A 26517-nucleotide genomic window follows, 5' to 3' on the forward strand; every position below is an offset into this window, starting at 1 on the left:
TCGGTACGGGTACACAACCTCTGATCTGACTGGTGCCACTGGGTACCCCGGTCAGCTGAAGTCATGACTCCAGTAGCATCATGTAAGCCTAAAATGCTTTCTATTTTCGTCCACTGTATCCAACTTCGACTACTTTCAAATTTACTCAGGTCAATTACGAATGTGTGAGTGCAGAGCGGTATAAAGCTCACGTGTGTCCCATTCCGAATGTGAGGGAATTTCAGACGCAACGATCGTTGTGGTGCAGTTGGATGGAAGGTCTGCCTACCTCCGGTCATCTACCGCATTTCGCTCTGGGCTCCAGTTGGGTCGAAGCGGTGCCACAGGGAGCATGCCTGGTGAGTTCATATAGAGCTTCTTTAAGGAGAAGGACTGTATCGAGATGATGCCTCGGTTCACGCAAGGGCCTTTTTTTGTGCTTGCACCTGACTACTGCTCCATAATGCGAGTTGATCTGGGTCTGAGCGAATGTGAGACGCCAAACCGGCGGCCTGGGTTCGAGTACCGTTGGCAAGCATACCATCAGCAATTCTCGGCCCAATTTTGACTGACCCATTTGGCAATGAGAGTTGTCATATTGTCATCAGGCATATACTGATCCACGTCGTCATCTGTATAGTCAAGGCCCAGAAACTTCAAACCCAACAAGATCCACGGCTGGATGAACTCATTGAACACCACATCGACAATCGCCTCCTCATCGTTGCCGTTCTGGACGCCCACAGTTGATTGAATGCAGTTGGGCACTCGGTAGAATGATATAGGAGCATGAACAGTGTCATCACCATCGGTGCCAGCATCATCAACCGTCGTGTATCCCGGAATTAATGCATTGTTGGCGGTGAGGGAAAGCTGGTGCCCATGATGACCCGATGGAAATGAGTCCTCTACGGCAATATCTTGGAGAATTCCCATCTGGTCGACTGGAGCCAGTTGTGACATGGCCAATGCTGGATCTGCATTTTCGAAGATCTCGCCGGCGCGATTAAGCAGGTCAATGAGTTTCTTGGCCCTGTTGTAAGGGACATCCTTGAGGTAATGGAATCCACTCGTGAAAGGGCATATAATAAAGGTCGAGTCCTTGGTGAATGCGCCCTTGAAGATGTCAAATCGAATAGCACCGGTATTGGAAATAACTAATCGTGCTCGATCATGCCGTCGAGGATCATTGACCACCTCCGGGAACACCTTCTCCTCTAGCCAGCTGAAGATGCTGTTATTGCTCGGGTATGGGGCTCGACTCATCCACAGATCACGCGAGGTGCAACCGAATGTCTGGTCGAGATCAAGAGCCTGTCGCGCTTGATGGATTGCTTCCGTGATGTTTCTACCTCGGTCGGAATGGAAGGTTGAAGAATTATGGCCAGAATGATGATATAATGAATACAAGTTATTGTCAATATAGCGTCTGAAGAATGTAGGAGATTTGCCTCGACTAGCACTCGTCGATAAGCCATTGATAGACTGGAAACCGATGGTCTCCATAAAGCGCCCACTGGCCAAAGCATGAGATTTCCGGTCGAAGATGCGATAGTCTCTAATGTGGAAGTGACCACCAAAGAATTGAATGGGAGCATCCCATTGCACAGATCGAATGGCTCGGAAGATCATGTCGAACTCTTCGGATCGAATGGACGAATGTCCGATAACAACAAAGAGGTCAATTTCTCGGTCACGGATCGCATCCTGAAACCATTGTTCTTGAATGGCCTTTTCGACTCTTTGCACAATAGTATTGTTGTAGTTGCGGTCGAAGTTGAACAGGAAACCAAACGCCATGATACGGATGCCCTGCTTCTTCGTGATGAATTTCTTGTACCTGGGTGCAAGGGGAACCACCTCGCCCGTGTCAGGATCGTGTATATCGAGATTGGACGCAAGGTAGCTGCCGGGATAGGCAGGGGCAGTGACCAAGTATTCATTTTCAGAGGAGTTCTGTTTGTACAGCTCATGGTTTCCAGAGCATAGAACGTCCATATGTTGCTCACGAAAGATATCGAACGTGAACAGACCTTTGGGGTCTGAAGCATCGTACAAGCCATTTCCCTCGATGCGGTCACCGGTGTCTATTATCAACAGATCTTTCCCCTCTGCCTCTAGCTTCTCTCTCAGCCTGTCGGCAAAGTCAACGTAATCGCCCCAATCCGCACTGAACGAAGGTTCAAGAAGATGTCCCGCATGCCAGCCATGAGTGTCCGTAGTGTGGAGGAAGTTGATTTGTCCGAATTCGAGGTCGCGGAGAGGAGCAGCAAGAGGTTTGGGCGCACCAGGCTGTACGGCATGGGCTTGGAATGCCAGCAGAGACAAGGCCAAAGCCGTCTTCAGCGCCATGATGGTCTATCGAAAGCAAGACATGATCAGGGTGTGAAGATTGAAAGGAGGATACTCGCTCTGCTCTCGCGGGCTTAAGGTCCTCTATCTTCAAGAGTGAGTGGCCACGAGACCCAGGCTAGATATGCAAGGGTAAACAGAGGCGTCGGCGGTTGTTGGGCACCAGGCTCTCGTACTCGTATAGGGTGCCAAGCCTGACTTAGGTAAGCTCATCGTTCTCTGGCTTTGGCGGTGGCTTCGGAGGAAATTTGGGCTGTTGGCCGGCGATCCACTGAATCGCTCCCAAAGCTGCGCCCGGAGTTGAAACGAAGCTCCCCCAATGCAAAAGATTCCCGTCCAACATTTCTTGTCCCTTTCGGCTCGCGTATAAAAGTTGTCCGCCAGATCATTTTCATCGGCGGGAAGCACTTGAAGGTCTTCTCAGTTCTCATCTCCTTCTGCTCCTGCAATGGCTGCCTCCAGACTCCTCAGACCGGCCTCAAGGCTGCTGTCCCAACGGACTGCCATTCCCTCATCCATCCGTCCTTCATTCAGACAAGCCGCTCCCCTCTCACTTCCAACGATACGCGGGTATGCCTCAGAGTCGAACCAGACCTTCACGGTCCGAGATGCGCTCAATGAAGCTCTCGCAGAGGAGTTGGAATTGGATGACAAAGTCTTCGTCATGGGCGAGGAAGTTGCCCAGTATAATGGTCGGTGTTTTTGAGCACAGAACAATTCCGTATTGGCTAACATGAGACGCATAGGTGCCTACAAGGTGACCAAGGGGCTTTTGGACAGATTCGGGCCGAAGAGAGTGATTGATACACCCATCACCGAATCTGGATTCTGTGGTTTGGCCGTTGGCGCAGCTTTGGCCGGCCTCCATCCTGTCTGCGAGTACGTTCTAGATCCTCGAGCTCCGAGACACCATACATGAGTTGACAATGCGCAGGTTCATGACGTTTAACTTCGCCATGCAAGCCATTGACCAGGTCATCAACTCCGCAGCCAAGACACATTACATGTCGGGCGGTATCCAACCCTGCCCTATTGTTTTCCGTGGCCCCAACGGATTTGCGGCTGGTGTAGCTGCGCAGCATTCACAAGATTATTCTGCTTGGTACGGAAGCATCCCAGGCCTCAAGGTTGTAGCACCATGGTCTGCAGAGGATGCAAAGGGTTTGTTGAAGGCAGCCATCAGAGATCCCAACCCGGTAGTTGTTCTCGAGAACGAGTATGTCTATCATAATATACATTTCCAGCACAGCAATTTCTAACTGGAGCAGACTTCTCTACGGACAAGCATTCCCTATGAGCGCCGAAGCACAGAAGAACGACTTTGTCATTCCCTTCGGCAAGGCTAAGATCGAACGCCCTGGCAAAGACCTGACCATTGTCACCCTTTCACGCTGCGTTGGACAATCATTGGAGGCAGCAGACGTGCTCAAGAAGAAGTACGGCGTGGAAGCAGAGGTCATCAACCTACGATCAGTAAAACCTATGGATGTTGAAGCCATCATCAAATCAGTCAAGAAGACAGGTGCTTTGATGGCAGTCGAGTCTGGTTTCCCGGCGTTTGGCGTCGGTGCCGAAATTCTGGCGTTGGCTGTCGAGTATGGCTTCGACTACCTTCAGGCGCCTCCTGTTCGCGTGACGGGTGCCGAAGTTCCGACGCCGTACGCACAAAAGCTGGAGGAGCTGGCCTTCCCTCAAATTGACACCATCACCAACTACGCCGCCAAGCTCTTGAGGGTGTAAAGGCACGGGATCTCAGGGCTTCAAAAGGAGCATTCTGGATGTGTTATTAGCGAACGCGTTTTCAAACCTGGTGGAGAATCTGGATCTGGTCTGGTTTGGGTTGCTGTTGAGTGGCTACCACATGGTCGCCGGCAATTGTTATAATTTCAGCTTCAGCTAGTCCCATGTATTGCATGAACCGGTGGTATGACACGAAAAGACTTCTGACGCATATTGCTTTGTCGTACTCCATATACTAACAAGAAAACCCATTGCGGAACGCCACAAGTGATGGAGAGCTCGCTTGCGAGTGCAACTTTCCAATGACAGGGCAGCAGTTGGTACCACTAAAAAGAATATACTGATATGTATGCTCAATCTGGCGACAGGAGGTCGAGGGCTTTTCGTATTCGTGGTTGCACAGAATATCCAGATATTGTCACCAGCCCCTGACAACCAGCGCCTTGGGATCGAAAGTGATACAAGACTTGCATACAAGATCAGCTCGGCCAATGCGAATGAGTATTATTGAAGCTCGAATCTGTCAAGCACATGGCGAGTTGGATGCTAAGCCGGTGATGCCGGGGCTGCGAACAAACAAGATGGGCCTAGACCTTCTTCAACCTCACCATCGACTTCACACCAGTGGGCCTTCAATCTCCTCTTGTGTCGACTCTTCTACAGGTATCATGATTATCTGCATGGCTTTGATGCCATCCTACTCGTGCTTCTGACGCATCCCTCACCGCCTTGGACTTGCATTGCGACCTTCAATCACTATTCCACTATCCTACTCATGGGAAATTCGTTACTCAAAAGGCACTTCGACTCACCCTGTCCTGCTTCATGTGCTCTCCCATCATCTCGGATCCGGTCATGTTTGACAGCCGTGGAACAATGAAGCCTTTGCAGGTTTCAGTCTGTCCCTCCATGTCCATCGCATGGTTGACATCGACCATTTTGATGCTGGCATCAGAATGGTGTGCATATGCCGGCTTCAAGGAATTTGGCCCTGGTCAAGACACTTGTTCTAATAACGCCATCCCTTGCATTGACACGACATCCCTCTAGGATGACGTTCTACCTCCTCTAGCTTGATGACTACCTTGGGAAGCTAACCAGTGTCCACTGTGATACAACCCTGCCTTTTGGACACGACCTCCGCAGACCAGCATCGAAAAAGCACCGATATGACAGAAGCTACTCACGTTCAGACACCTTCAATCCACAGTCAAGGCTGCAAGCGCGACCCCAAGCCACATGCAAGCCATTTCGTGCCGCAAATCATGTCGACTTCCAGATATGGACGGCTGAATTAGGCCTGGAAGGTAAGGCTGTCTGGTGCCTCGCTTAGGCCTTTCACGCAGTTCCCAGAGCGTATCACTGCATATCTTCACCTGCCCGCTCTCTTCTCAGATCTCGATCTACTGTCCAGCCCAGTGGATGATGAATTTCGGCAATGTCCTATCACATAGTTACCCATCACGGCGATCGTGTCGTGGCATGATATGTGCAGCATCACCTCTAGCGATCCTCTTTTTCAGGCCTTTTGCCCTCGGCGATATCGTTATACGAAGACGGCTCCAAGGACTTGACCGCCCCATGTTGGTTTGTGTTACACCCCTGTTGCCATGTGGCTGCCACTCACATATGCACCTGCTAGAATAGGACGATGCTGAGGGCTGCTACCAGACCTCCACGTGGGAACCAACCTCTCACCGTTCTGAACGAGCATCTACGCAGACCCCTGCGAGGTGGGAAAAAAGCCACCAAACCGTCTCCTGTGTCCTCTTCGGTTCACTTCATCACTGCTAACACCAGAGCCCGATCTCGTCAGGTAGTTCGATTCGAAGGACCAAAATATGCTCAGCATGGCACCACAAAGGAGGCCTCAAATCGTCATAACTGCATGTGGTTACAACTCTGCGCAGAACAGTCTAGAGCGAGGCACATTGCCATCGATTGAGACAAACGATTGTCCGGCCTTTTTATACCACAGACATCCCCGCTTGTCCAAACCAGTCGTACACCTCATAATCCGACGCTTCTGAACATGACACGACCAAAAGGAGCAAGAAAGATTGCATCAACTTGTGCCACACACGAATCACAAAGAGTCTGGATCTTCAACATATGCGCTGTTCGTCGTCTTCTGGGTGGTATGCCTCAGATTAGACGCTTATGGGCTCGTCAAGTGTGGTAGGTGTTTCGCTCCGGGCATATCTCCGCGATATTGACCGTTGGTAGAAAGGAACACATAGTACTTCACTTCATTTCTTGGACCTACCTCTCGAGATCCGCAGACACATCTATCTTCTGATGCTCCACTTCCGAACATCCGATCATTTGAGTCTTATGTGTACTTGCAAGCAGATTTACTGCGAAGCCCGAGAGTCTTTCTTCCGGCGACCTCTGATTTGCCCTTCCCAAAACCATCTCATCGACTTTGTTCAAAAGGGTTCGAAGAAGGTGTTGGAAGACATCACCCACCTTCATTTGAGGTTGGAAGAGATCGAAGCTCATGCGATGCAACCATACCTTGCAAGTATAGCGACAAGCGCTACCGTACCTCCAGCTCAGCATCCATATCTTGTTGAAATCAATCGAATTACAGGCGCCCTGACAGAAATCAGCGGTATCACTCGTCTAACTGTACTCGGACCAAGCGACACAAGCAAGAACATACCGGGGAGCGTTGTGACCACTAGTATCCTTCAGTGGGTGGTAGACCACTACCGCCATCTCCAAGATCTAAGACTCGAGGTAGAGTCTTGTCGCTTAGACAGCCTCAGTAGACTTACGAGATTGCGCACACTCCGATTATCCGGCTACTCAGAGACAAGTCCTCTCAGAGCTGCAGATGTTTGCAGCAGGCTTGCATCCTTGGAGGATCTACACATCAGTGGTCCATCACGAGCAGTACAGACACGGCAGAAGAACGGCATACAGTCGCGGATTGTCCAGTCGGTGTCGAACCACATGTTTGAACAACTCAAACCCTTGAAGCGCCTAAGAATCAAAGAGGTCATCGATTTCAATTCACATGGTGAAGGCAGCGGCTTGCTAACATTCAAAACCGTCAGGGCTCTCTACGAAATTCACAAAGATAGCCTTCAAGTGCTTCATATCTCGGCAAGTGAGACGCCCTCGGGGTCTTTTGTTGCATACTTGTCGGCCTTCCTAATAGCCGCCCCGGACTTGCAAGAGTTACACCTGACGTGGCCAGGCCTGGACGACGATTTTGTGGACAACTTTCCGAACTCGGTCCGGCGGCTGAAGTTGACAGTGTCGTCGCCTGCGCAGGCACAGACTATTGTGCATCGGTTGGCCGCCATGAGGTATCGCTTGAGATATCTCCAACGAATCAAATTCAGCGTCATCAACGTACCGACAACCGTCTCGAGCGAGGAATTCAAGCAACCATCTTCGAGTTTTGGTCTTCCGATTCCGCACCTAGCAGTGTAAGTTTCGTTGCTTCCCTTGCTGATGTCCTGGCGTGAAGATTCACGACCCTAGTGCTTACTTGGTGGCAGCCACATCAATTCACCATGGCCTACGAGTTGGGAAATATGGCAGCCTCTGCCACTGGATTGATTCACACCCAGGTACGGAGAGAGTGTGCTGACGGTCCCTAGACCTTTTGGTCGTGGTCTGGTCTCGGTTCCTTAGTGTCGCTCGAGCTTGTTGGAGGTGATGATACTGGCGAGACCTGCCATGGATTTGAGGGCTTGGGAAATAGCCACCTTGCCATTACCAAATATTGGGCGACACCAAAAGACTTCATGGTGATGGTAGCTAGTTTTTACAGCCTTACAAAGTGATTGTTGGGATGAACCCCTGATCATCAATTCTTACATAATGTCTGACAAAGGCTCACAAGGCTGCACGAGTGTAATCAATCGAGTGCCATTGGACGCATGTTTTGGTCTCGTCTGTCTGGACAGTAAATAATTGACCCTCGTGGTGACATCTGCAAACACCTCGTTCGTGAACAATCGTTTTGTATGATACTCCCGCAGTCGAATGAAGCTCCAACAACTTCCCACTCGTATACACCTGTCGTTTCCATCTCCGAGGATGGCGTTCTAACCTGAGGACATCAACACTACGAGACACCACCAACGCCATAATCTCGCAACAGCGCCCGCTCTACGGAGTACGACCAACCGGCGCTATCTTTACGGTGGTTACGGAGTACCTCTGTCTAGAGTGCAACACCATCATCACCATACACAGCACCAACAATCATGTCCTCCGACCTCCCACCGCTGACCACGACCGACACACGAGCATCCTCAATCTCGGCGGTCCCGATGCACGAAGTCGACCCATCTCCCGTTGACGCGGACGATGATGGTGATGAAAAGAATCCCCTCCTACCGACGCCAGCGACTTCGTCGTCCAGAACCTCCTCCTCCTCCTCCTCCTCCTCCTCCACCAATTTCTTGGGTCTCACCCCATCTAGAACGATACACATACTGGGTACCATACAAAAATACGCCGTGGTCCCTCCCACGCTCTACCTTAGCATGCACTACACCAACACCGCCTTGATCCCTCTCGTGACCCAGTCGGCCATCGAGAGTGACCGGTACCTGCTCTTGACACGGCCCTATTACCAATCCTTCCCGCTCGAGCCTTTGATGATTTTTGCTCCCGTCGTCGCCCACGTCTTGTCGGGTATCGCCCTGAGGGTCTACCGTCGCCGGTTGACCGCCAGGAGACACGGGGCGGAGACTCACTCTCAGAGACGCAAAATCCCCTATCCTCCTCTGAGCCCGACCTCGGCCGCGGGATACCTTTTGTACCCCATGTTCGTCGCACACGTGGCCATGCAGCGCGTCATCCCCCAAAAGGTGGAAGGAAGTAGCGCGGGGGTAGGGTTGAGGTACTTCGCCCACGGGGTCGCGCACGACCCTTGGTTCTCCAACACCTTTTACGCCGCGTTCGTCGCCGTGGCGAGTTACCATTTCGTCACGGGCGCGGCCAAGTACCTGCGCCTCTCGCGAGAGTACGTCGTCGAGGGAGGGGAGAGTGGCGCACGACGCAAAAAGTGGAGGGGGAGAATGATCAACGGCGTCGCGGCCGCGGTGGCCTCTCTCTGGATCGCCGGTGGGTTGGGCGTCGTCGGCAGATCCGGGGCGGGCGTCGGTTGGGAGGCCAAGAATTGGGACCGCATCTATGCCGCCGTGCCCCTGTTGGGGAGGTTGTTTCAATGAAACCAAAAAAAAAGCACGCTCAAGTCAAGAAATGGACAATCAACGAGGTTCCCCGACCTTTCCAATCACACCAATTGCTCAAGTGCTGCAACTGCCCACTACAGCACGTTAGGTATATATGTTCAACATCCACGAGAGTCACTAGGGAGGGAGTAATTGTGTACAAGACAGTCTGATTGATGCGTGTCGTATAGCGAACCTGAAAACCAAACATCCTGATCTTCTCTCGGTCGATACGAGTACTCAAGTTCCCAATAATAAGTATTGTGTAATACGGCTACGTCCTAAATTACAATGTGAAGGTCTTCATCAAGTGTTTTCTTTGTTCCATTCGCATTGGTTACAATCGACGAGAGATTATATTATACGTTGAAAGGGGCGACTTCTGTTGATATATTAGACATTCAAACGCTCCAGGGGTTTGGGAACATCCAAAACTCAGCGTCAACTCTGGCGAGAACGCTCCCCTTCAAATATAAGAACTGTATGCTGAAATATCGTGGCGTATCGTATACACATATAGCTGGACGGGTCCTGGCCGAGAGCCGCGTTCCACACCATTCTGGATGTGATTTCTGTCGTTGCTCAACGGTGTTGGTCGACTATTTGGCGGTGCTGTTTGTCAATTGTCAATGCCGTTCCGAGACGCTGACGGCACATCTCCCGTTTCATTCTGAGTCTCCGATGGTTCGAAATCGCCATCATCGTCATCGTCATCCTCTTCCCTGAGATCCACATCCTCGTCGACATATGAAGACGACAAACGACTCTTCAAAATTGCACCCTTGTTCTCTGCTCGTTCTTCAGCAAGTAGCAGAGCCTCTTCTGCACGCGCCGCTTCCTCTGCCTCAATATATGCTCGACGTCCTGCTCTGTAATCATGCCAAAAGTCATTGTCTGAACGAATCATCTCAGTGACCGCATTGACCATTTTACGAGTCGACCCGTTCGGAGCGAGATGTTCTTTGACGTTCACCGTTGCAGTTTCGTTTTTAACCTCTTGATTGGGCAAAATTCGAGCCCAGTTCCAAGTGAGGAAACGATCGAGCATCTTCCTGACCTCCATGACAATTCGTGCACTTTGAGTGGCAATTGTGTTGTCCAGACCCTCAACTCCAGTCTCAATTCTCAGCCAGTCATTGAATTTGATGATTTGAGGCGATTCCAATCTCGCGCTGCGACTGAAAAGGATCAACATCAGCGGCGTAACCATGGAATTGTTTTCGAGCCATACAGCTCCGTCACTCAGATCATCATTGCTGCTTTTCCATGCATACGCCATCAGGCGACCGTCAGTCCTATACTTACGCCTAGCTCGACGTATTGATTTAGTCTTCTGGTGGAGGATACTGGTTCTGGACGGGAAACCGTCATTCTGTACATCCAAGGTCCATTTCCTAACGGTGGAATCCCAAGCGGCCAATTCAGCAGTGACAGTGTTCACTGCGAGGGCGTTCATCAAGACCATATTGTCCGAGTTGTAGTTGAGGAATTCTGGGAGGGCTTCGAAAATGGTTTGCCCATCAGCCGGTGGATCAACAATGCCATATTTAGTCAGTGTCTGATGCACAGCTTGGCTCGTTAGCATCATTTCTAAATAGGCACTGTGTTTGATGCATCTTTCCTGGCCAAGTTGTTTCACGTGTTTCTGGTTGCCAGCTTGAACAGCTGCGTGGTACTGTCGAAAAGCATCAATGAGAATCGGAAGGTCGCTCTCCAGATCCCGATCAAGGAGCCGTTTTGACTCTCGTACTTGACTGATGCTAAGTTCAGCGTTGTGAATTAGCGGGTTATTGAAATCATGGCAAGCAAGAATGATCATAGGTTCAAGGCACCCGAAAACAGCCCCAAGCAATACTCCCTTTGCAGAAGCTGCATGGACGTTCATGTCTGCGATAAATGCACCAACTCGAGTGATCTTGCCATCAAGGTCGAGCGCACCTAGACTCTGTAAGTCTCTGTATGCTGATTCAATGGCATCTTCGCTCGGTGGATCGATCATGCCTTGCAAAAATTCTCTGGGGCTGCTAGAGTCGCCGGCATCACCATGATCAGGATGTGCGGCCAGAAGCAGAACAACGTCAGCCAGATTGGATACGGTTATCTTGGGACGAGCCATCGGTCTGAACGTGCTACAACGCTCCTCTGTGAATAGCGCATAGTATCTTCCGGGTGAAACACGCCCTGCCCGTCCGCGGCGCTGGATCATATTGGTCTTGCTAATCCATTCGTAGGGTAGACTTCTCTTGAAAGTTAGTGGATCGTAGATACTATTCCTCATCTTTCCAGTATCCACAACATAGACCACTTCGGGCAACGTGATTGAAGTCTCGGCAATATTCGTTGCCAGCACTATCCTTCGACAACCTTTAGGAACTTCCGTAAAAACATTGTCATTGGTGTCTCGGAATGCTGAATGAAGTTTGAAGATTCTGAATCTACTCTCATCTTCGAAATCAATTCCCATTGGCTTCATGTCCCTCAGAAGGTCATAGATGGTATCGATGTCTAGCTTGCCAGGTAAAAAGACCAGTACATCTCCTTCAGGCTTCGTAGATACTAGATGTGCGATCACCGCTGTTACCAAGCCTATGTAATGACTGCTGGGCGTAGAGATAGGTGTATTTGTGTTGGCATCGATAGATGTCATAGAGCAAGTCCGATTGACGTTTGAACCTTCGCAGTTGACTTGTTGATATGGTTCCTGTTGCAAGGCTCCATATATCAATTCGTTCTTGATGTAATCAGCACTAGATTTGGTGGTCTTGCCCTGCAACAGAGCTTGCATCGTAGGATGTAAGTCTTTGCACAAAGCGAGCTCATTCAATATTTCTGGTAAATAAAGCGTACGGACAGGATGTCCACTGCCCCCAACTTCGAAAGAACTGGCCGTCAGAGCACCTGGATCGGATGATCGGTCAAAATATTTCAAGAAAGAGCTCGGATCTATCGTGGCACTCATCAGGATGATCTTGGGATAATCAAATCCGCAGTCCTTGAGAGTTTGGGTATGTCTTCGTATAAGAGACAACACTAGGTCGAGCTGGGCATCACGCTCATGGACTTCGTCAAGCATGATGTGAGAAAACTGCTGTAGGAATGGCCAACCCTGGGTCAACAAGCGATGCAGGAGAATACCTGTAGTACACAGGGTGATGGACCCGTGTGAGTTTGGAAGTTGGACCTCGTTGCGAATCTGGTAGCCAACTGACTGGCCAAGGGTTTCACCTCGCTCATAAGCAATGCGACGGGCCGTGGAAGTTGCTGCGATCCGCCGTGGCTCGGCACAGAGAATGCGTGTCTCCGGTCCTTTGTTCTTAAGAATACCATTTTCGAGAATAAGTTGAGGTACTTGAGTTGTTTTTCCAGAGCCCTAACATGATCAGGACGATGTATCCGTACAAATGGCAGCGGAGGGTATGCATAGATAGGTATGTGCAGCTTCAATGGGGTGGACAAACTTACTGTTTTCGCAAGAACAACTGTTACGTCGGATGAATTGATGGTGTCTATGAGGGACTTCTTGCCCTCGACCGGATCATGTGCAATTATGGGAAGCTTTGCTCTCTTTGCGGCTATCTCCTTCATATGAGGCAATGATGTCTTCTCCAAGTAAGCCAATCGCATTCTAATTCCAGGTGCTAATTCTTTGGGCTCGGCCTGCCCAGACTGGGACTTTCTTTTCGGAGGAGTCCTGCTGTAAGGATCAAGAATAAGTTCATCTTCCGGCAGACCAAGTCCTCGCGCTAGTTTCAGTGTCTCGATGGACGAGCGAATGTTCACTTGGGGCAAGTTCAAGTTGAAAAGCCTGGACTCCTGTACGGTATACGTTTGTCCGAGAGCGGTCTTTGTCAGGGCGTTCTCTGCACCATCTCGTTGTCCAGCGAGTATATTTTCTGCTTCTTCCGTCCATGTTTCTTGTGTTCCACTACTACGACCCTTCCCTGACAGATCCGATTGCTGCCAATTGATACCATCATCAGAGAGAGGGGCAGTGGTTTGAAGTGCCTCTGTATGCAAGCAGCGAACATTCGTGACGGACCGTTCAAGGATTCGAAGGGGTTTGAGCTGTTGCCGTGCAAAGGGTCTTAGGGCGGATAGATAAGGGTGCCCAACTGGGCTACGTGCGTTCTGCACCTTCTGTATATCCAAAATGAAAATCGTCAGTGAATGCTCTGAACTGGCCATACTCGCAATGGGGCAGATGAACGAACCTGCACCACTTTCGAGAAGCGCATATCGGTTGTCTGAACAACCCATCTTTGCGACATATATCTCCAGCTCAGAAACAGCACAGCTGGGTATAGTCACTATCGCCTATCGAGCCTTCTAGCTGGTACCATCGCGTTGACTGTATGCGCCCTAGGAGGACTATGTACATGTTACTCGTACGGAGCACCGAGTATTCCCCATAAGAAAAAAACATGGGCCAATGACGCACGTGGAGAGTATGAGAGCCACGTGATCAGCGGCCTCGCACTCGTATCCGCAAATCCTCGAGTACTTCTCCCCTTTATTTGAACGACATTTTTGCTTTGTATGATCCTATTCTTTGGCATGCACCTGGTGATAACGGAATCTTGCAAAAAGGCTCTCAAGGCCTCTTCCGTACTTCGTGACTGTCCAAAAGGGGAAAAGATCTGCCTCTTCTGCGATTATCCTGAAATGGGCTGGAATGGAATCAACTTGGTCTGTATGATCGAAGGTTCCCGGTGCTGATAAACATGACAGACTTGCTTGAGACCTCTCACTGGTGATGGTTCTACAGTAGGTTCACAGGGTCACTTTCGCAGATCTCGTTTCACAGATCAACAACGTAGAACCAGCTTCCGTCGTCCGACTGTAGGTCAAACAAAACAGGTGCAGGATTTTACGCAGCGACCAAATCGGGTGGATGTGGGAGAGATTCAGCAGGAGTTGTAGGTAGAAAAGCTTTCATCCTTTCGAAACACATGCCGAGCTTGTACCCGTCGTTGGAGTTTGCTTCAATGTAATCATCGAGGTCGTGCATTGGAGTCAAGACGCCTTCATGCCTGGTGTAGATTCACGCTTTACCCATGGTGAGTATGGTTGTGAATGCGTAGATGCTCTCCTGCCACGGGTGGCTGTCGAGATGTCTCTTGCAAGCCCAACGAGCCTTCTCTTCAACTTCTCGCAGTGCATCTTTGGAAGTAGTGGGTGTTCCTTCCCCATATATCCAGCAAAGAAGGATTATCTCTTGTTCTCCTTGGGCGAAATAGAGGATACCGCGGTCGAAACGCCTTTCGCTGCTGTTGCTTTGTGGTTGTTCAGGTCTGATCCCCAAAATCTCGATCCAATTCCTTTCAGGGAACGCGAATTTCTGCAAGTAATGGCTCCAAAAGGGAACAATCTCGAATTCTCCTTCTTCGTTTTCGTGCACGTACCTCCACAACGCAGCCAAAGTGACTCTTTCTCCGCCATTGAGACCATAGAGGAGAGACATGGGTATTAGTGTGTGGTTTTCTGTTTACAAGTGTTGATGCAATGTTAGAAGAAAAGCATTGATGAAGAACTGCACTTCCTTGAATACTCTTTCCGAACAGGATAGAGATGGATATAACCCGAGCGAACACTGGGATGCAGGCTTTTGAGACGTGCAAGGGAATCTTTTGTCGGGTTCATACTTATTGGACGTACAGGGATCTTTGATTTTTCCCCAGACAGGTACGGTACTTCAGAGCAGTCGTTGGCTTACCTTGGCCTTGTACACGTTCGAGGATCGCCTATTAGAAGGCCCCGGACGTAGCAAGGGGCCAGCTGCTCCTCCAAGCACTATGGCGGGAGCCTAGAAAGAGAAATTCGTCACTCTTCGCCTTTCACCTTGGGCGCATCATGCAACTAACAGTTTTGGCTGTGAAGCCCCCGACCAAATCATAGGGTGACACGAAGTTTGACATCCCCAGCCCTAATACTGAAAAGCAGCCTTTTCGGAAGTCTTCTCACAACCTCGTATTTTCCGACCCCGCCTGAAAAGCCGGGTCCCAGTAAAACCATATCCATGACACTGCGAATACTCGCATGGCTTCATGTCTTGCTTCAATGTTGTATACACGAGTGCCGAGGTCTAAGGGTGAGATCTGGGAGGAATTGAATTATTAGCTGCCTCGACATCGGCAGAGATGTCGCTGCGTCTCGCTGATTGGTTTCGAGATCACCTAATCCTTCCTTAGAGCTGAGTTAGACGTCGGCGGTAGTACCAAGTCCCGCTTCATATGCAGAAGGTATCCTCGGGTTCCAGCCGGATCTGGTTCAAAGCCGCAACAAACTAATGGCTCAGCAAGACGAGAACATTTGATGTTCGTCAGGCACTTATACACCCTCCCATGCTCTGCCAACTAGTCGACCTCTCGGAACATGGTAAACCCACCTGAGTAAACAAGTGTTACCTGCTATATAGGAGGACCGCTCAATATGGACCTCCTCGAGAAAAGGAAATTCGACGTCTCCCGAGGCTTCACATACACATATTATGTCAATGTCGCGAAACGCAATCTTCCCACCTTGTTCATGATCCATGGCTTCCCGGACTCACCTGAAGAGTTCTCCGACGTCGTCCGCGATTACCTTCTTCCTCACGGCTACGGGGTTATCGCAATCGACTGTCTAGGTTATGGCGGAACCTCGAAGCCGTCAGACCGAGAAGCGTACAACTACCAGCTACTGTCGCAAGACATGAAGGAGATCATCGACCAAGAAGGTGTCGAGAAAGTCATCAGCACGGGACACGATTGGGTTAGTCAATCAATTCAGCTAAATGTCTTTTCCTCTGAAACAGCTCCCATCTCCCTTGTTTTTACTTTTATAGGTACTGTAGTAGCTTACTGATGCTGAAGTTTTGATGATCTGTGTTTGATATAGGGTTCCCCCCTCGCTCAACGTCTCTACAACTTCCACGCCGAGCGCGTCGAGGGTCTGGTATTGCTCAACGTGGCATACAACGTGCCGTCCGCCAAACCTTTCAGTCTCGACGCACTCATCCAAATAACAACCAAGAGCTTTGGGTATGGCACGAACTGGTACTGGGAGTTGTTCACCGCTCCCGACGGAGCGGCCGTCTTAAATTCCCACCTCGACTCCGTGTGGACTTTGTTCCACGCCGCCAAACCAGAGCTCTGGCTGGAAACGGTGTGCAAGGAAGGCGGGACGCGTGACTTTGTCGAGCAGGACAAAAAGGTCCCCGTCATGTCCTATGCCACTGAAGCGCGTCGTCGCGCCTGGTTCGAAAGGTTCGCGGATGGGGGATTGGACGCGCCGCTCAACTACTACCGAGCCGCCACCTTTGGCTCCCAAGACGAGGCGATGAAGGCCATCCCGCGCGAGAACTACGTCGTCAAGGTGCCACATTTCTTCTGGGGCGGTACCAAGGATTACATCTGCCGCACCGAGGTGTGCGACTTCAGCCACAAAGCCGGGTGGACGCCGGACTGTACAAAAGTCGTCGTCGACTCGGGACATTGGGCCCATCTGGATCGACCCAAGGAGTTTGGGGAGGCGTTGCTGGCTTGGCTCAAGGCGAAATTTCCCCAACCACGTCTTTGAGATTCAATCAGGTGAGGGAGGAAGCGTGGTCTTTCTTTAAGAAAAAATTTCTTGAGTTCGACTGTTTCAGATTGATGCTTGATATATATGAGATCTACTCTTGTTGTTTTATCGCGCAGGAGCAATCGCTCCTATTCAGACCGATAATTGCAATCCTCACCCTATTTAATCATTCTGGTAACATTAAAGTCTACTGGACGAATCAAGTCCACGTCAAGAAGGGAGTATGGCACCAATAATGAGGACAGCTTCCGGCCCCCGATATGTCATACAACAAGATATAAGCACCGGAAGACTATGTGTTGCACAGCTTTTTGGTAGTCTAAATGGTCTGAGCCAAAGAGCACAGTTCTATGCTGAATAGTAAAGCCTCCGGTATCAACAAGCAGGGAAAGTAGTTTGTTTCGGTCACCATGCCCACATCAGCTTGTGGGCAAGAACCCGATCGCCTAATCTCTCGTACAGAAAAGGGGTAACCCAGCTGTCATTGGTCCTGCTCATCCGCCCAAAGACTGCACCACCCTTCCACGCCACCACCTGTGGATCCAACTCCCTTGGAGGCCGTGAGATGAGGATGTCCTTGCTGTAGCCGGGCAATATGCCTTTGAGAGTATCCTCTAGATGCCCTGCCAAACCCGGGATGATGCTGGTGCCTCCTGTGAGCATGATGCTGCTGAGCAGATCGCTGGTCTTCTGAGGCGAGTTCTTAGCTGCATGAGTGATGGACGTGACAATGGCGTTGGGTAGAGGGTAGATTGGTAGGATATCGTCGCGTCGCTCGATACTCAAGGGCTCTTCTACTACCTCTTCTTCAACCTTGGGCTTCTCTTCTCGAGGGGCGGCACCCTCGGCGTCTTCTGGCTGAGGCGTGCCATCTATCTGTCGGGCAGGAGAGCTCGCTGCAGATGGCTGAGGCGTAGCATCCATTTCCTTGATGTTGCTGAACGATGGACGACGAGATACGTTGTGGGCGGCTTCTTCCTTCGTGCCGTTGGTCGTGCCGTTCGTGATGCCATTGGTGACGCCATTTGTTTTGACGTTAGGCTTAGTCGTGGTCAAAACTTCTTCTGGGGCGATTGAGGTGAGGATTTCTGCCTGCGCACTCGAACTTGGGTCATTGGGCTTGCCGTCGTATATGTCGTAAGACTTGTCGATCAATTTCCGGCGGCCTTCGAGTTTCCCTGCGTCGTTGAAAATGTGTGGTTTGAATAGCCCCATCGGTGCCAAGATGACTTCATCGTATATCTTGAATGTGTACTTCCTAGTGTCCTGTCCAGGAGCCCTAAGATGAAAGTCGTATAGTTGAACAGAGATGTCGGCCTCATTCATGGTGCAGAATTTTTGCTTCAGTTCTTCTGCAAGCTGGAAATCATAACGCCGGTTGAGGTTGATCTCCGCATACGGAAAGTGATTGTAGATGACCATCTTGACGAATGCTTCGGTGATGTCTTTGCCTCCGTACTTCAGGTTGACTCTCGAATTTTCGATCACCATGCCATCTTCAACACATGAAACTGTCGTTTTTTGCGCACCAATGTCGACTATGCAACAAGTAGTGAAACCAGCACCGAAGGAAGCAGCCAAGCTCTCTTGAATGAAGCACACTCGGCCGAATCCGAACTCTGTTATGGCCATGTCAAGAAGACTCGTCACGTACATTCGCTCATAGTAGTCGGGAATGACAATGACACAACTATACTGACCCCAATCGCTCCGAGTGCGAATCTTGAGCTCCAGTTGGGACTTGATCGCATCCTCGATGATCAGCCGGATGTCTTCGTATAGAAAGCGTTTCGAAGGATACTCTGCCTCATTGAGCCAGCCGAGCCGAATCGGCCAGTAGAGTCGATACCGGGGGGTGGATTCGTCTGGGATTCGTAAGGCAGCCTTCCCAGTGATACAATCCGGTGGGCCTTTCTCATCGCCTTCTGTGTCAGTCCATTCTATGCGCATGGTGTCGTTGTGTTCTGTTATGGTCTCATATGTATTCCTTCGATTATAGCTTGTGACCATGTCTCTGGACTGGGGAAGTACTTTTCTCTTGTTCATTCTCATCCTGACTTTCAGGTCATTCGACATTCCCGAGAACTTTTTCTGGAAGTCTTCCCCGAAACGCTTCTCTGGCTCAGGAGGATACCGACCATTGTCCAATTTGGCTCGCTTTGGTGCAGGTTCGCCATCGTTGTCTTCGCTTTCAGCAGTGGGAGCACGTCGCGCAATGACCATGGGTACGGTCTTGGGAAGAGCGTCATTCGCAAGGCCAACTCTAAGGTTCTGCGAACCAAGATGAATGACAATAGTCTTTGCGCCACTGGAAAGTTCGTCTTCAGCTTCCTCCTCGTCCTCGCCCTCCTCCATGTCGATGTCGCCGTCAGGTCCGACAGCCTTTCCTTGCGCCAATGCCCTGTCCCTGTCTTTATGTTGCTTTATCAGCTTGTTTCGGGCTTCCTCTTGTTGAGATCGGACGGCCAAAATCTGTTCGTCTCGTTTGAGGTACTCTGTCACACACTGGTTAGTTTGGTCCATGATCGTTCAAGTTCTAGCGAATGCGCACACACCTGTGTAATAATTCTTTTGATTGATAGCGATGATTTGAGGCCAAGAAGTTAACTCCATGTTATTGTCTGTTCTTTCGAGGCCCTCCTCGCGCAGAAGGGCCTTTCCACTCTTTTTGCCCACCATCTTTTTGACTCCTGTGCAGTGAGCGGATTAACGGGTTATTGTTCGTCTGTGAACGACGCGTCAGGGTGAGTGATATGAATTGTTATGTCGAGTATGCACTCATTGCTTGGGTAGTAAAGAAGATAGACCGGGAACAAGGTCAGTGATGCGCAGACTGCGGAAATGCAGGTAAATACAAGGATCTTTAAGACACTGACAAAGTGACTGTCAATCCTCCGCATCCCTCGCTTCTTGTTGTAGCTGTGGCGCGTTTACGGAACAGAGTTGTGGCGGTGCTGAGTGGCTTGACATACAATTTCGAAGACTCTCTTCACACCTTCGATTTCTTAACGATCTGGTCAGAATAGTCACCATTATCAACACTTCATCAGCAGTACGATACTAATCTTTTCCGACTACTCCTACTAGGCAGCTTCAGAAAACATCGAATAAAAAAACAACGCAACTTCTCGCTCTCTCTTACGGATCAGACCGGCCAAGGTAGCGGCATGGTTTTGTGACCGCCCTTATTCCGCGAACTTCCCATACGATCAACTGAGGCAAATAGAAATGGGAGGCTCAGTATCGAAATACCTTTCCAACCTTATTTGGGGCAAGAAGGACATTCGAATATTGATTCTTGGTCTCGTACGGTCTTGATGGTCTTGGAAAACCGCCACAATCGCTGATGGTTACGATAGGATAATGCAGGCAAGACGACACTTCTCTACCGGCTCAAGGTGAGTCTCAGCAACAACATATTTGGATTCCTACTAACGATTACAGATAGGGGAAGTGGTAACAACAATCCCAACTATTGGGTTCAATGTTGAGTAGGTGCATCCTTGCCGGCCCCTTGAAAGTCGTCTAATGTCACCAAGGTCGGTGCAGTATGGCAATCTCAACTTCGATGTCTGGGACCTCGGTGGTCAGACATCCATAAGACCTTACTGGAGATCATATTACGCCAATACCGCTGCTGTGATTTTCGTCATCGATTCCACAGATATCGAGCGGTTAGAGATAGCTGCCGATGAGCTGCGCTCCATGTTGAATGAAGATGAGCTCAAAGACGCTGCTTTGCTGGTGTTTGCAAATAAGCAAGATCAGGTACGCAATGTCATATGCCCTTGAGTACGTGAGACTAAAACCTTGTAGCCTGGGGCGCAAGGTGCCGGAGAGATTTCTGAAGCTTTGAAGTTGGGCGAATTAAGAGACAGGAATTGGAGCATTGTGGCCTGTTCCGTGATCGATGGCAAGGGCATCAACGAAGGCATGGATTGGCTCTCGTAAGTTGCTCCAGCTCCCATATCAATCGCTAAGCTAAGGCATCATAGTCAAACGGTTCAATCTGAATCATGACATTGGCTACCGTATACCCTGCATTTTACGGCGCTTAAGATACATGGATTTGGTTTTCAAAGGCCACATTGCTCACATATCACCCGTTCTTTTGGACCTTCTCAAGCCACATACTGAGTTCCACGGCCAGCCGTACAGGCTGATCGTAATGGATCAGATGCCCAGCGTTCTCAACAATAGCCACCTCCTCGGTTCCAATCATTTGTGCAAGTTGCTTGGCCGCGCTCATAGGGATCCAAACGTCGTTTTTTCCCCAGATGATCTTGACAGGCATTGCCTTACCTACTTCGTGATATCTTTGTTCTACCTCTTCAATGTCCCGCTGATCTGCCTGCCTCACCTGCCGGGTGTATCCCGCCATCCCTTGAAGACCATCGACTGTCCACGGCTTAACGAGCATATCTTCGATCGACTGGCTCAATGGTATGAAGGCTGCTTCCCGAATGTATGAACGGACCAAGTCTTCCGATAAGTGACTTGGCAGGTTGTTGAAGACCGCCGCGTTCGTTGCTACCAGACGGAAAAGAGGGGAGCCAAAGGGGCTAACTGCCAGCGGGTCGACCATACACAAGCTCGCGTACTGGATACCATGGCAAAGATGTGCCCTCAGAGATATGATACCACCAAAGTCATGCACTACGACATGTGGCGGCTCGGTCAGATCCCATGCGTTGACTAGGGCGGCAAAAGCCTCTGCTTGGCCTGCCAGGGAAACAATCGGTTCACCTTCAGGGTCTGAAGTCGGCTTGCCGCCAGGAGATTCTCCATATCCGGGATTGTCGAAGAGGTAGACTCGAAAAGTCGAGGCAAAAGCCTGTGCATAAGGAGCCCACACTTTTGACGACCATGGGGTGCCGTGAACGAAGATAAGAGGATGACCTCCTGGCTTTCCGAGAATTCGGTACCGAATTGTGTAAATGTGGTCGTTTGTCTTGAGCGTTATCGTGTCACTGAGCTGAAAGTCTTCCATGATGATTTGGATTTGGATTGTGTGTCGATGGTGAATTGTTGTTGATCCATGGTTTTTGGGAAGTGCCTGCTTGATATACTTGCAAGCCTCATGGTATTTCTCATTGATCAAAATCACGCCCTTGGGTTCACGCCCTTTGCGATGTTAAGTGCAGATGTTCATCATTCTCAGCTGGACCCTGTGGCTTGAACCACCGCAAGTCTGAAATGTGATTGGTGTGAGCGTATTCCCATACCTGATACAGCATCACAAGGCTGAGAAGAAGCCATGTTCATTTGCCAGCCTCGACTTCATGTCCTAAGAGACGAGTAGTTCACACTGTGAACCTGACCACAGCGGCACTCTATTCTACCTTATGGCATTCGTAGACTCTATGGAACATCTTGCCAATGTCTAAAGAGATGTATTGAGCAGGTTGAATTCGAGCTATGCTGCACCGTATTCCATGGTCCACCGTAATGTCTTCTCCAGACGGTCCAGACGGTCCCTTGTAGGGAGACAGAGCAACCACTGTACAAGTTTCGTGTCGTGGCTATTTCGAGACTGCAAATTAGAACACCCCATCTAAGCTGGCACGTATCCGAGGTATACTTCTCTATTCTATGAATTGAAAGCGATCCGTTCAATCTGTCATCCTGGCTCGACCAAAGCCTCTCCTCATCCTCATCACCTCCGCCGCTCTCTTCTCCGTCATCTGTCTCGTCATCCTGGCTCCCTTCCGCACTCCTGCCCGCCTCGGTTCCATCTTGAACCAAATAAGGCCGTTCAGACCGGCGACGACATCTTCCAGTCCATTTAGACCTGTCACGACATCCGCCATGACTTCGGCCAAGTTTCGTAAGCCGCCGCAGGCACCTCCAAGTTTCACGGCCACGCCCGAGTCGGTGGTGAAGGATACAAAGGAGATGCTTGCGGAGTCCAAGAAGGTCACAGATGACATTGTTGCTCAGATTGCAGAGAAGGACGCCACCTTCCAGAATGTACTGCTGCCAATGGCACATGACGAGAACCTGCAGACCTTGAAAGCGCACATACTTGGCTTCTACCAATCTGTCTCCACCGACCAGGCACTGCGCGATGCCTCGACCGAAGCTGAAAAGCTCATGGATGACTACAGCATCGAGGCTGCCATGCGGGAGGACGTCTTCAAGCTTGTGGACGCTGCGCTCAAGAAGGCGGACAAGTTGGACCCTGAATCGCAGAGACTCCTCGAAAAGGAACACAAGGCATTCGTTCGCAACGGGTTGAATATCCCAGCTGGCCCGAAACGTGATCGATTCAAGGAGATCAAGAAGAGACTTAGTCAGCTCGGAATTGCTTTCTCCAAGAATCTGAACGAAGAGAAGGGCGGGATGTGGTTCACTGCTCAAGAGCTGGACGGTGTCCCCGAAGATGTTCTGTCTCTCTTGAAAAAGGAGGGAGACAAGTACTGGTTGACGTTCAAGTACCCAGACCTCTTTCCGACCCTCAAATACGCCACGAACAGTGAGACCCGACAAAAAGTCTTCGTGTCGAATGAGAACAAATGCAACCAGAACGTTCCACTCTTCCAGGAGGCAATCTTGCTTAGAGACGAAGCTGCTCGACTACTGGGATATCCAAACCACGCTGCTTTCAGGATTGAGGACAAGATGGCGAAGACTCCCAAAACCGTTGACGATTTTCTCCATGATCTACGCCAGAGGCTGAGCCAGGGAGGACTCGACGAAATCGAGACGCTGAAGAAGATGAAGAAAGCCGATCTTGAATCTCGAGGCGAGAAATTTGATGGTCGCTACTATCTCTGGGATCATAGGTTCTACGACCGAATGATGGAAGAGAAAGATTATCAGCTCGATCAACAGTTGATCTCGGAATACTTCCCATTGCAGACCACAATCCGAGGTATGCTCGAGATTTTTGAACAACTTTTCGGTCTTGTCTTTGTCGAGGTTGTTGGAAAAGACCGGGACAGTATCTCTCCCTCCGGCAAAGGCGATGATATTGTGTGGCATGAAGAAGTCCAGGTATTTAGTGTGTGGGATGATGAAGGTGAAGGTGGTGGATTTGTCGGATACCTTTACCTAGATCTCTTCCCACGCAATGGCAAGTACGGACACGCAGCAAACTTCAATTTGCAACCAGGGTTTATCCACACGAACGGTACGAGAAGATATCCTGCAACAGCACTGGTTTGCAACTTTTCCAAGCCTACGGCAAAGAAACCTAGTCTGCTCAAGCACGATGAAGTCACCACGTTATTCCACGAGCTCGGTCACGGTATTCACGATCTCGTTTCTCGGACCACTTATTCGCGTTTCCATGGAACCAACACCGTTAGAGACTTTGTCGAAGCACCAAGTCAGATGCTCGAGAACTGGTGCTGGACTCCATCACAGCTGCGGGCCTTGAGTAGACACTATTCCACGTTGTCGCCAGAATATTACGAATCTTGGAAGGAGGCTTCGGGTTCAAAAACCACAAAGCCCGAGGAGCGAATTCCTGACGACCTGATCCAAAAGTTGATCAAGACCAAGAACCTCAACGGAGCACTATTCAACCTTCGACAACTTCATTTTGGTATCTTCGACATGACCATCCACGAGCCTCACGACCACGCCAGTCTAGAAGCCATGGACATTTCCGAAACCTACAACGCCTTGCGCAAGGACATCAGCAAGATTGATGGACCTGAAGTTCTCGGCGGGGGCAACAAATGGGGCAACGGACAAGCCACTTTTGGACATTTGATGGGTGGTTACGATGCAGGTAAGTTTTTCTTTTGGGTTGTGTTTTTTTTGGTTGGCATTCATGGGTCACTGACGTGAGTATGTACAGGTTACTATGGTTACCTCAGCTCTCAAGTCTACTCTACAGACATGTTTTATAGTGTCTTTAGAAAGAACCCGATGGATCCCAAGGAGGGTCGCCGGTACCGACACACGGTGCTCGAAAAGGGAGGCAGCCAGGACGAGATGAAGACGCTGATTGAGTTCTTGGGCAGAGAGCCCAAGACCGACGCGTTTTATGAGGAATTGGGTCTCACCAAAGGTACCCAGTCGGGTGCTGGGACGACGTGATGGCTGTTTGAAAGTAAAGAAAGATGCTAGATAGACAGATGTTTTCTTGTCTACCAATCTTTGCATTCCCAGGCATGTAACAAACAATAAAGAAAGATCTTCGTTCAAATATGCAAAGACAAGCACAGAATGTATCCGATACCTGTGACCTAGCCGGCCTTCTTGGTTATGGACGGCGTATAGTCAATCGCTTCTACGGAGTACGAGCACACACCTCTCTTTATCCTCATAGCAAGGGAGTAGGATCAATAGGAAAGCGAGTACAGCCCATTATCAACGTCAACACGAAAGTAAAAAGTAAAAATAGAGGTAAAAGTACAAGTGAAAAAGGATATGCAGAGCTCTTCAACTTGAGAGCGAAGCCTGTCCTTTTTCCCTCAACCCCCCACTCTTCATCGCCTGGCCCTGATACTCGCGCAGGTTTGAAGCTTTGCTCCGCCATGCCGGCACTTGTATCTTGGTACACCCATACACCACGGACTCATCGCTTTACTCACATAATTTGGAGCTTGCCGAACTTGTCCTCGTAGACGTCCGGGATGCCCGGTCCAACCCAGACGCGGGTCCTGGAGGAATCTTCCAGGTCGATGCCCCCGGGGTCCCCAGGCCTTTTCCACGTCCAGACGCTTTCTGGGATTTCGGTCTGTTCTGCTTCAGTCGGAGCTTCTCGAAAAACACGTAGGCGGCGTGTAAAAGACCATGCTCTCGGCCCCCTTGCGGGGTCCGCTGGCGCCGAGGAACCTGGAAAGGGGTCTGGGCCGAATGCCTGGTTGCGGCTCCCCTCGGGGAGGGCACGGTTGATCGTGCCGATGACGCTGGCTCCCGTGGCGTGGGGCGTCTCCCGGAGGTACTTGTTGATCTTGGCCCGGACGTCGTCGCACGTGTCCATGACGGGGACGGTGTCGTCGTCCTCGCCCGTGAGTCTGATCTGGGAAACGTCATTGGCGGCTTCGACCTCTGCGATTTCTGCCCTTTTGGATTTACCGGTGGAGGAGGACGAGGTTCTGGCGCCGGCGGCGGCGGCGCCGGCGGTGTTCGTGGATGAATTGGAAGTCGAGGTGTTGGGTTTGGATTTATTTTGTCGACAAGTCTTCACTCCGGCCAGTTGACGACGTTTGAAAAACCCGGCGGCGGCAAAGTACGTGTCGCCGCCGGAACCCTTGTCCCTCCCGTTGAGTTTCATAACATGGCCACCACCACCTTGCTTGTGGGGATCACGCGACTTTCGGGATACAGGCAATGACGCAGTGAGGCAATAGTAAGAGTCAAGACTTACAATCTCCATGTCCTCAGGTAATTCGATATCATCTGGGTCGATGGTTGGTGCTCCGTCACTCTTGCGTTTTTTACCCGCCGTGGGTTTCATCCCCGTCGAGACCTGGACAAGACAACCGAAAATCAGTACATCGACCATCACATGTAAAGGTGCGTGATATTACTTACTTGTGGCGCGATATTGACGCTCCTCTCTGCAAGAGGTCCAGCACCGCCTAGCCCTCCGGTGGTCACCCTCATGGTATCGGATGTCGTGGCGAGGTTGCTGGCGACGGCACCGAAAGGATCCGGGGGGGATGATAAAGGTTGAAGAAGACATTTCGGGCGTGATACACAAACAGCGCGTAAAGCTCTATCATAG

At 50.4% G+C, this 26517-nt stretch overlaps 11 protein-coding genes across 11 annotated transcripts; 6 read left to right on the top strand and 5 right to left on the bottom strand.

The window, feature by feature from the left end:
• Nucleotides 1-522: 522 nt before the first annotated feature.
• On the bottom strand, nucleotides 523-2331 carry PV06_00474 (uncharacterized protein; the record flags this gene model as incomplete). Its single annotated transcript, XM_016400977.1, has 1 exon — nucleotides 523-2331. The coding sequence occupies one exon, from the start codon at nucleotides 2329-2331 to the stop codon at nucleotides 523-525; it is 1809 nt and encodes a 602-aa protein (XP_016268030.1).
• A 271-nt stretch (nucleotides 2332-2602) lies between these two features.
• On the top strand, nucleotides 2603-4706 carry PV06_00475 (uncharacterized protein). The gene is made up of 4 exons (XM_016400978.1): nucleotides 2603-3023; nucleotides 3078-3210; nucleotides 3266-3547; nucleotides 3600-4706. The coding sequence occupies exons 1-4, from the start codon at nucleotides 2780-2782 to the stop codon at nucleotides 4069-4071; spliced, it is 1131 nt and encodes a 376-aa protein (XP_016268031.1). The 5' UTR covers nucleotides 2603-2779; the 3' UTR covers nucleotides 4072-4706.
• Nucleotides 4707-6231: 1525 nt separating this feature from the next.
• PV06_00476 (uncharacterized protein) lies at nucleotides 6232-7544 on the top strand (the record flags this gene model as incomplete). Its single annotated transcript, XM_016400979.1, has 2 exons — nucleotides 6232-6249; nucleotides 6298-7544. 2 exons carry the CDS (start codon nucleotides 6232-6234, stop codon nucleotides 7513-7515), a joined length of 1236 nt encoding a protein of 411 aa, XP_016268032.1. The 3' UTR covers nucleotides 7516-7544.
• Nucleotides 7545-8013: 469 nt separating this feature from the next.
• PV06_00477 (uncharacterized protein) lies at nucleotides 8014-9547 on the top strand. The gene has a single exon (XM_016400980.1). It carries the CDS (start codon nucleotides 8298-8300, stop codon nucleotides 9267-9269), a length of 972 nt encoding a protein of 323 aa, XP_016268033.1. The 5' UTR covers nucleotides 8014-8297; the 3' UTR covers nucleotides 9270-9547.
• Nucleotides 9522-13625, bottom strand: PV06_00478 (uncharacterized protein). Its single transcript, XM_016400981.1, has 3 exons — nucleotides 13484-13625; nucleotides 12735-13409; nucleotides 9522-12642 (listed from the first exon to the last, which is right to left on the bottom strand). Exons 1-3 carry the CDS (start codon nucleotides 13538-13540, stop codon nucleotides 9892-9894), a joined length of 3483 nt encoding a protein of 1160 aa, XP_016268034.1. The 5' UTR covers nucleotides 13541-13625; the 3' UTR covers nucleotides 9522-9891.
• Nucleotides 13626-15614: 1989 nt separating this feature from the next.
• Nucleotides 15615-16928, top strand: PV06_00479 (uncharacterized protein). Its single transcript, XM_016400982.1, has 2 exons — nucleotides 15615-16022; nucleotides 16149-16928. Exons 1-2 carry the CDS (start codon nucleotides 15702-15704, stop codon nucleotides 16827-16829), a joined length of 1002 nt encoding a protein of 333 aa, XP_016268035.1. The 5' UTR covers nucleotides 15615-15701; the 3' UTR covers nucleotides 16830-16928.
• A 6-nt stretch (nucleotides 16929-16934) lies between these two features.
• Nucleotides 16935-19691, bottom strand: PV06_00480 (uncharacterized protein). The gene is made up of 2 exons (XM_016400983.1): nucleotides 19388-19691; nucleotides 16935-19327 (listed from the first exon to the last, which is right to left on the bottom strand). Exons 1-2 carry the CDS (start codon nucleotides 19509-19511, stop codon nucleotides 17238-17240), a joined length of 2214 nt encoding a protein of 737 aa, XP_016268036.1. The 5' UTR covers nucleotides 19512-19691; the 3' UTR covers nucleotides 16935-17237.
• Nucleotides 19692-19857: 166 nt separating this feature from the next.
• Nucleotides 19858-21380, top strand: PV06_00481 (uncharacterized protein). The gene is made up of 6 exons (XM_016400984.1): nucleotides 19858-20138; nucleotides 20192-20230; nucleotides 20277-20323; nucleotides 20372-20600; nucleotides 20649-20779; nucleotides 20828-21380. The coding sequence occupies exons 1-6, from the start codon at nucleotides 20061-20063 to the stop codon at nucleotides 20850-20852; spliced, it is 549 nt and encodes a 182-aa protein (XP_016268037.1). The 5' UTR covers nucleotides 19858-20060; the 3' UTR covers nucleotides 20853-21380.
• PV06_00482 (uncharacterized protein) lies at nucleotides 20932-21822 on the bottom strand (the record flags this gene model as incomplete). Its single annotated transcript, XM_016400985.1, has 1 exon — nucleotides 20932-21822. One exon carries the CDS (start codon nucleotides 21820-21822, stop codon nucleotides 20932-20934), a length of 891 nt encoding a protein of 296 aa, XP_016268038.1.
• Nucleotides 21823-22340: 518 nt separating this feature from the next.
• Nucleotides 22341-25036, top strand: PV06_00483 (uncharacterized protein). Its single transcript, XM_016400986.1, has 2 exons — nucleotides 22341-24570; nucleotides 24640-25036. The coding sequence occupies exons 1-2, from the start codon at nucleotides 22641-22643 to the stop codon at nucleotides 24879-24881; spliced, it is 2172 nt and encodes a 723-aa protein (XP_016268039.1). The 5' UTR covers nucleotides 22341-22640; the 3' UTR covers nucleotides 24882-25036.
• Nucleotides 25037-25244: 208 nt separating this feature from the next.
• On the bottom strand, nucleotides 25245-26396 carry PV06_00484 (uncharacterized protein; the record flags this gene model as incomplete). The annotated part of the gene is made up of 2 exons (XM_016400987.1): nucleotides 25245-26259; nucleotides 26325-26396. 2 exons carry the CDS (start codon nucleotides 26394-26396, stop codon nucleotides 25375-25377), a joined length of 957 nt encoding a protein of 318 aa, XP_016268040.1. The 3' UTR covers nucleotides 25245-25374.
• Between the last annotated feature and the right edge of the window lie 121 nt (nucleotides 26397-26517).

Source organism: Exophiala oligosperma, assembly GCF_000835515.1.
Source record: "Exophiala oligosperma strain CBS 72588 unplaced genomic scaffold supercont1.1, whole genome shotgun sequence".
In the NCBI taxonomy this organism is placed as follows: Eukaryota; Fungi; Ascomycota; class Eurotiomycetes; order Chaetothyriales; family Herpotrichiellaceae; genus Exophiala; species Exophiala oligosperma.

Coding starts and splice junctions, on each gene's coding strand:
- PV06_00483 (XM_016400986.1), top strand. CDS start 22,641: ATGACTTCGGCCAAGTTTCGTAAGCCGCCGCAGGCACCTCCAAGTTTC. Junction 24,571..24,639: donor GATGGGTGGTTACGATGCAG/GTAAGTTTTTCT, acceptor GAGTATGTACAG/GTTACTATGGTTACCTCAGC.
- PV06_00481 (XM_016400984.1), top strand. CDS start 20,061: ATGGGAGGCTCAGTATCGAAATACCTTTCCAACCTTATTTGGGGCAAG. Junction 20,324..20,371: donor ACTATTGGGTTCAATGTTGA/GTAGGTGCATCC, acceptor AATGTCACCAAG/GTCGGTGCAGTATGGCAATC. Junction 20,780..20,827: donor GAAGGCATGGATTGGCTCTC/GTAAGTTGCTCC, acceptor AAGGCATCATAG/TCAAACGGTTCAATCTGAAT.
- PV06_00475 (XM_016400978.1), top strand. CDS start 2,780: ATGGCTGCCTCCAGACTCCTCAGACCGGCCTCAAGGCTGCTGTCCCAA. Junction 3,211..3,265: donor GGCCTCCATCCTGTCTGCGA/GTACGTTCTAGA, acceptor GACAATGCGCAG/GTTCATGACGTTTAACTTCG. Junction 3,548..3,599: donor GTAGTTGTTCTCGAGAACGA/GTATGTCTATCA, acceptor TAACTGGAGCAG/ACTTCTCTACGGACAAGCAT.
- PV06_00480 (XM_016400983.1), bottom strand. CDS start 19,511: ATGGTGGGCAAAAAGAGTGGAAAGGCCCTTCTGCGCGAGGAGGGCCTC. Junction 19,328..19,387: donor TCAAAAGAATTATTACACAG/GTGTGTGCGCAT, acceptor AGTGTGTGACAG/AGTACCTCAAACGAGACGAA.
- PV06_00477 (XM_016400980.1), top strand. CDS start 8,298: ATGTCCTCCGACCTCCCACCGCTGACCACGACCGACACACGAGCATCC.
- PV06_00479 (XM_016400982.1), top strand. CDS start 15,702: ATGGACCTCCTCGAGAAAAGGAAATTCGACGTCTCCCGAGGCTTCACA. Junction 16,023..16,148: donor TCAGCACGGGACACGATTGG/GTTAGTCAATCA, acceptor TGTTTGATATAG/GGTTCCCCCCTCGCTCAACG.
- PV06_00478 (XM_016400981.1), bottom strand. CDS start 13,540: ATGTCGCAAAGATGGGTTGTTCAGACAACCGATATGCGCTTCTCGAAA. Junction 13,410..13,483: donor GCTTCTCGAAAGTGGTGCAG/GTTCGTTCATCT, acceptor TTGGATATACAG/AAGGTGCAGAACGCACGTAG. Junction 12,643..12,734: donor CAGTTGTTCTTGCGAAAACA/GTAAGTTTGTCC, acceptor TGATCATGTTAG/GGCTCTGGAAAAACAACTCA.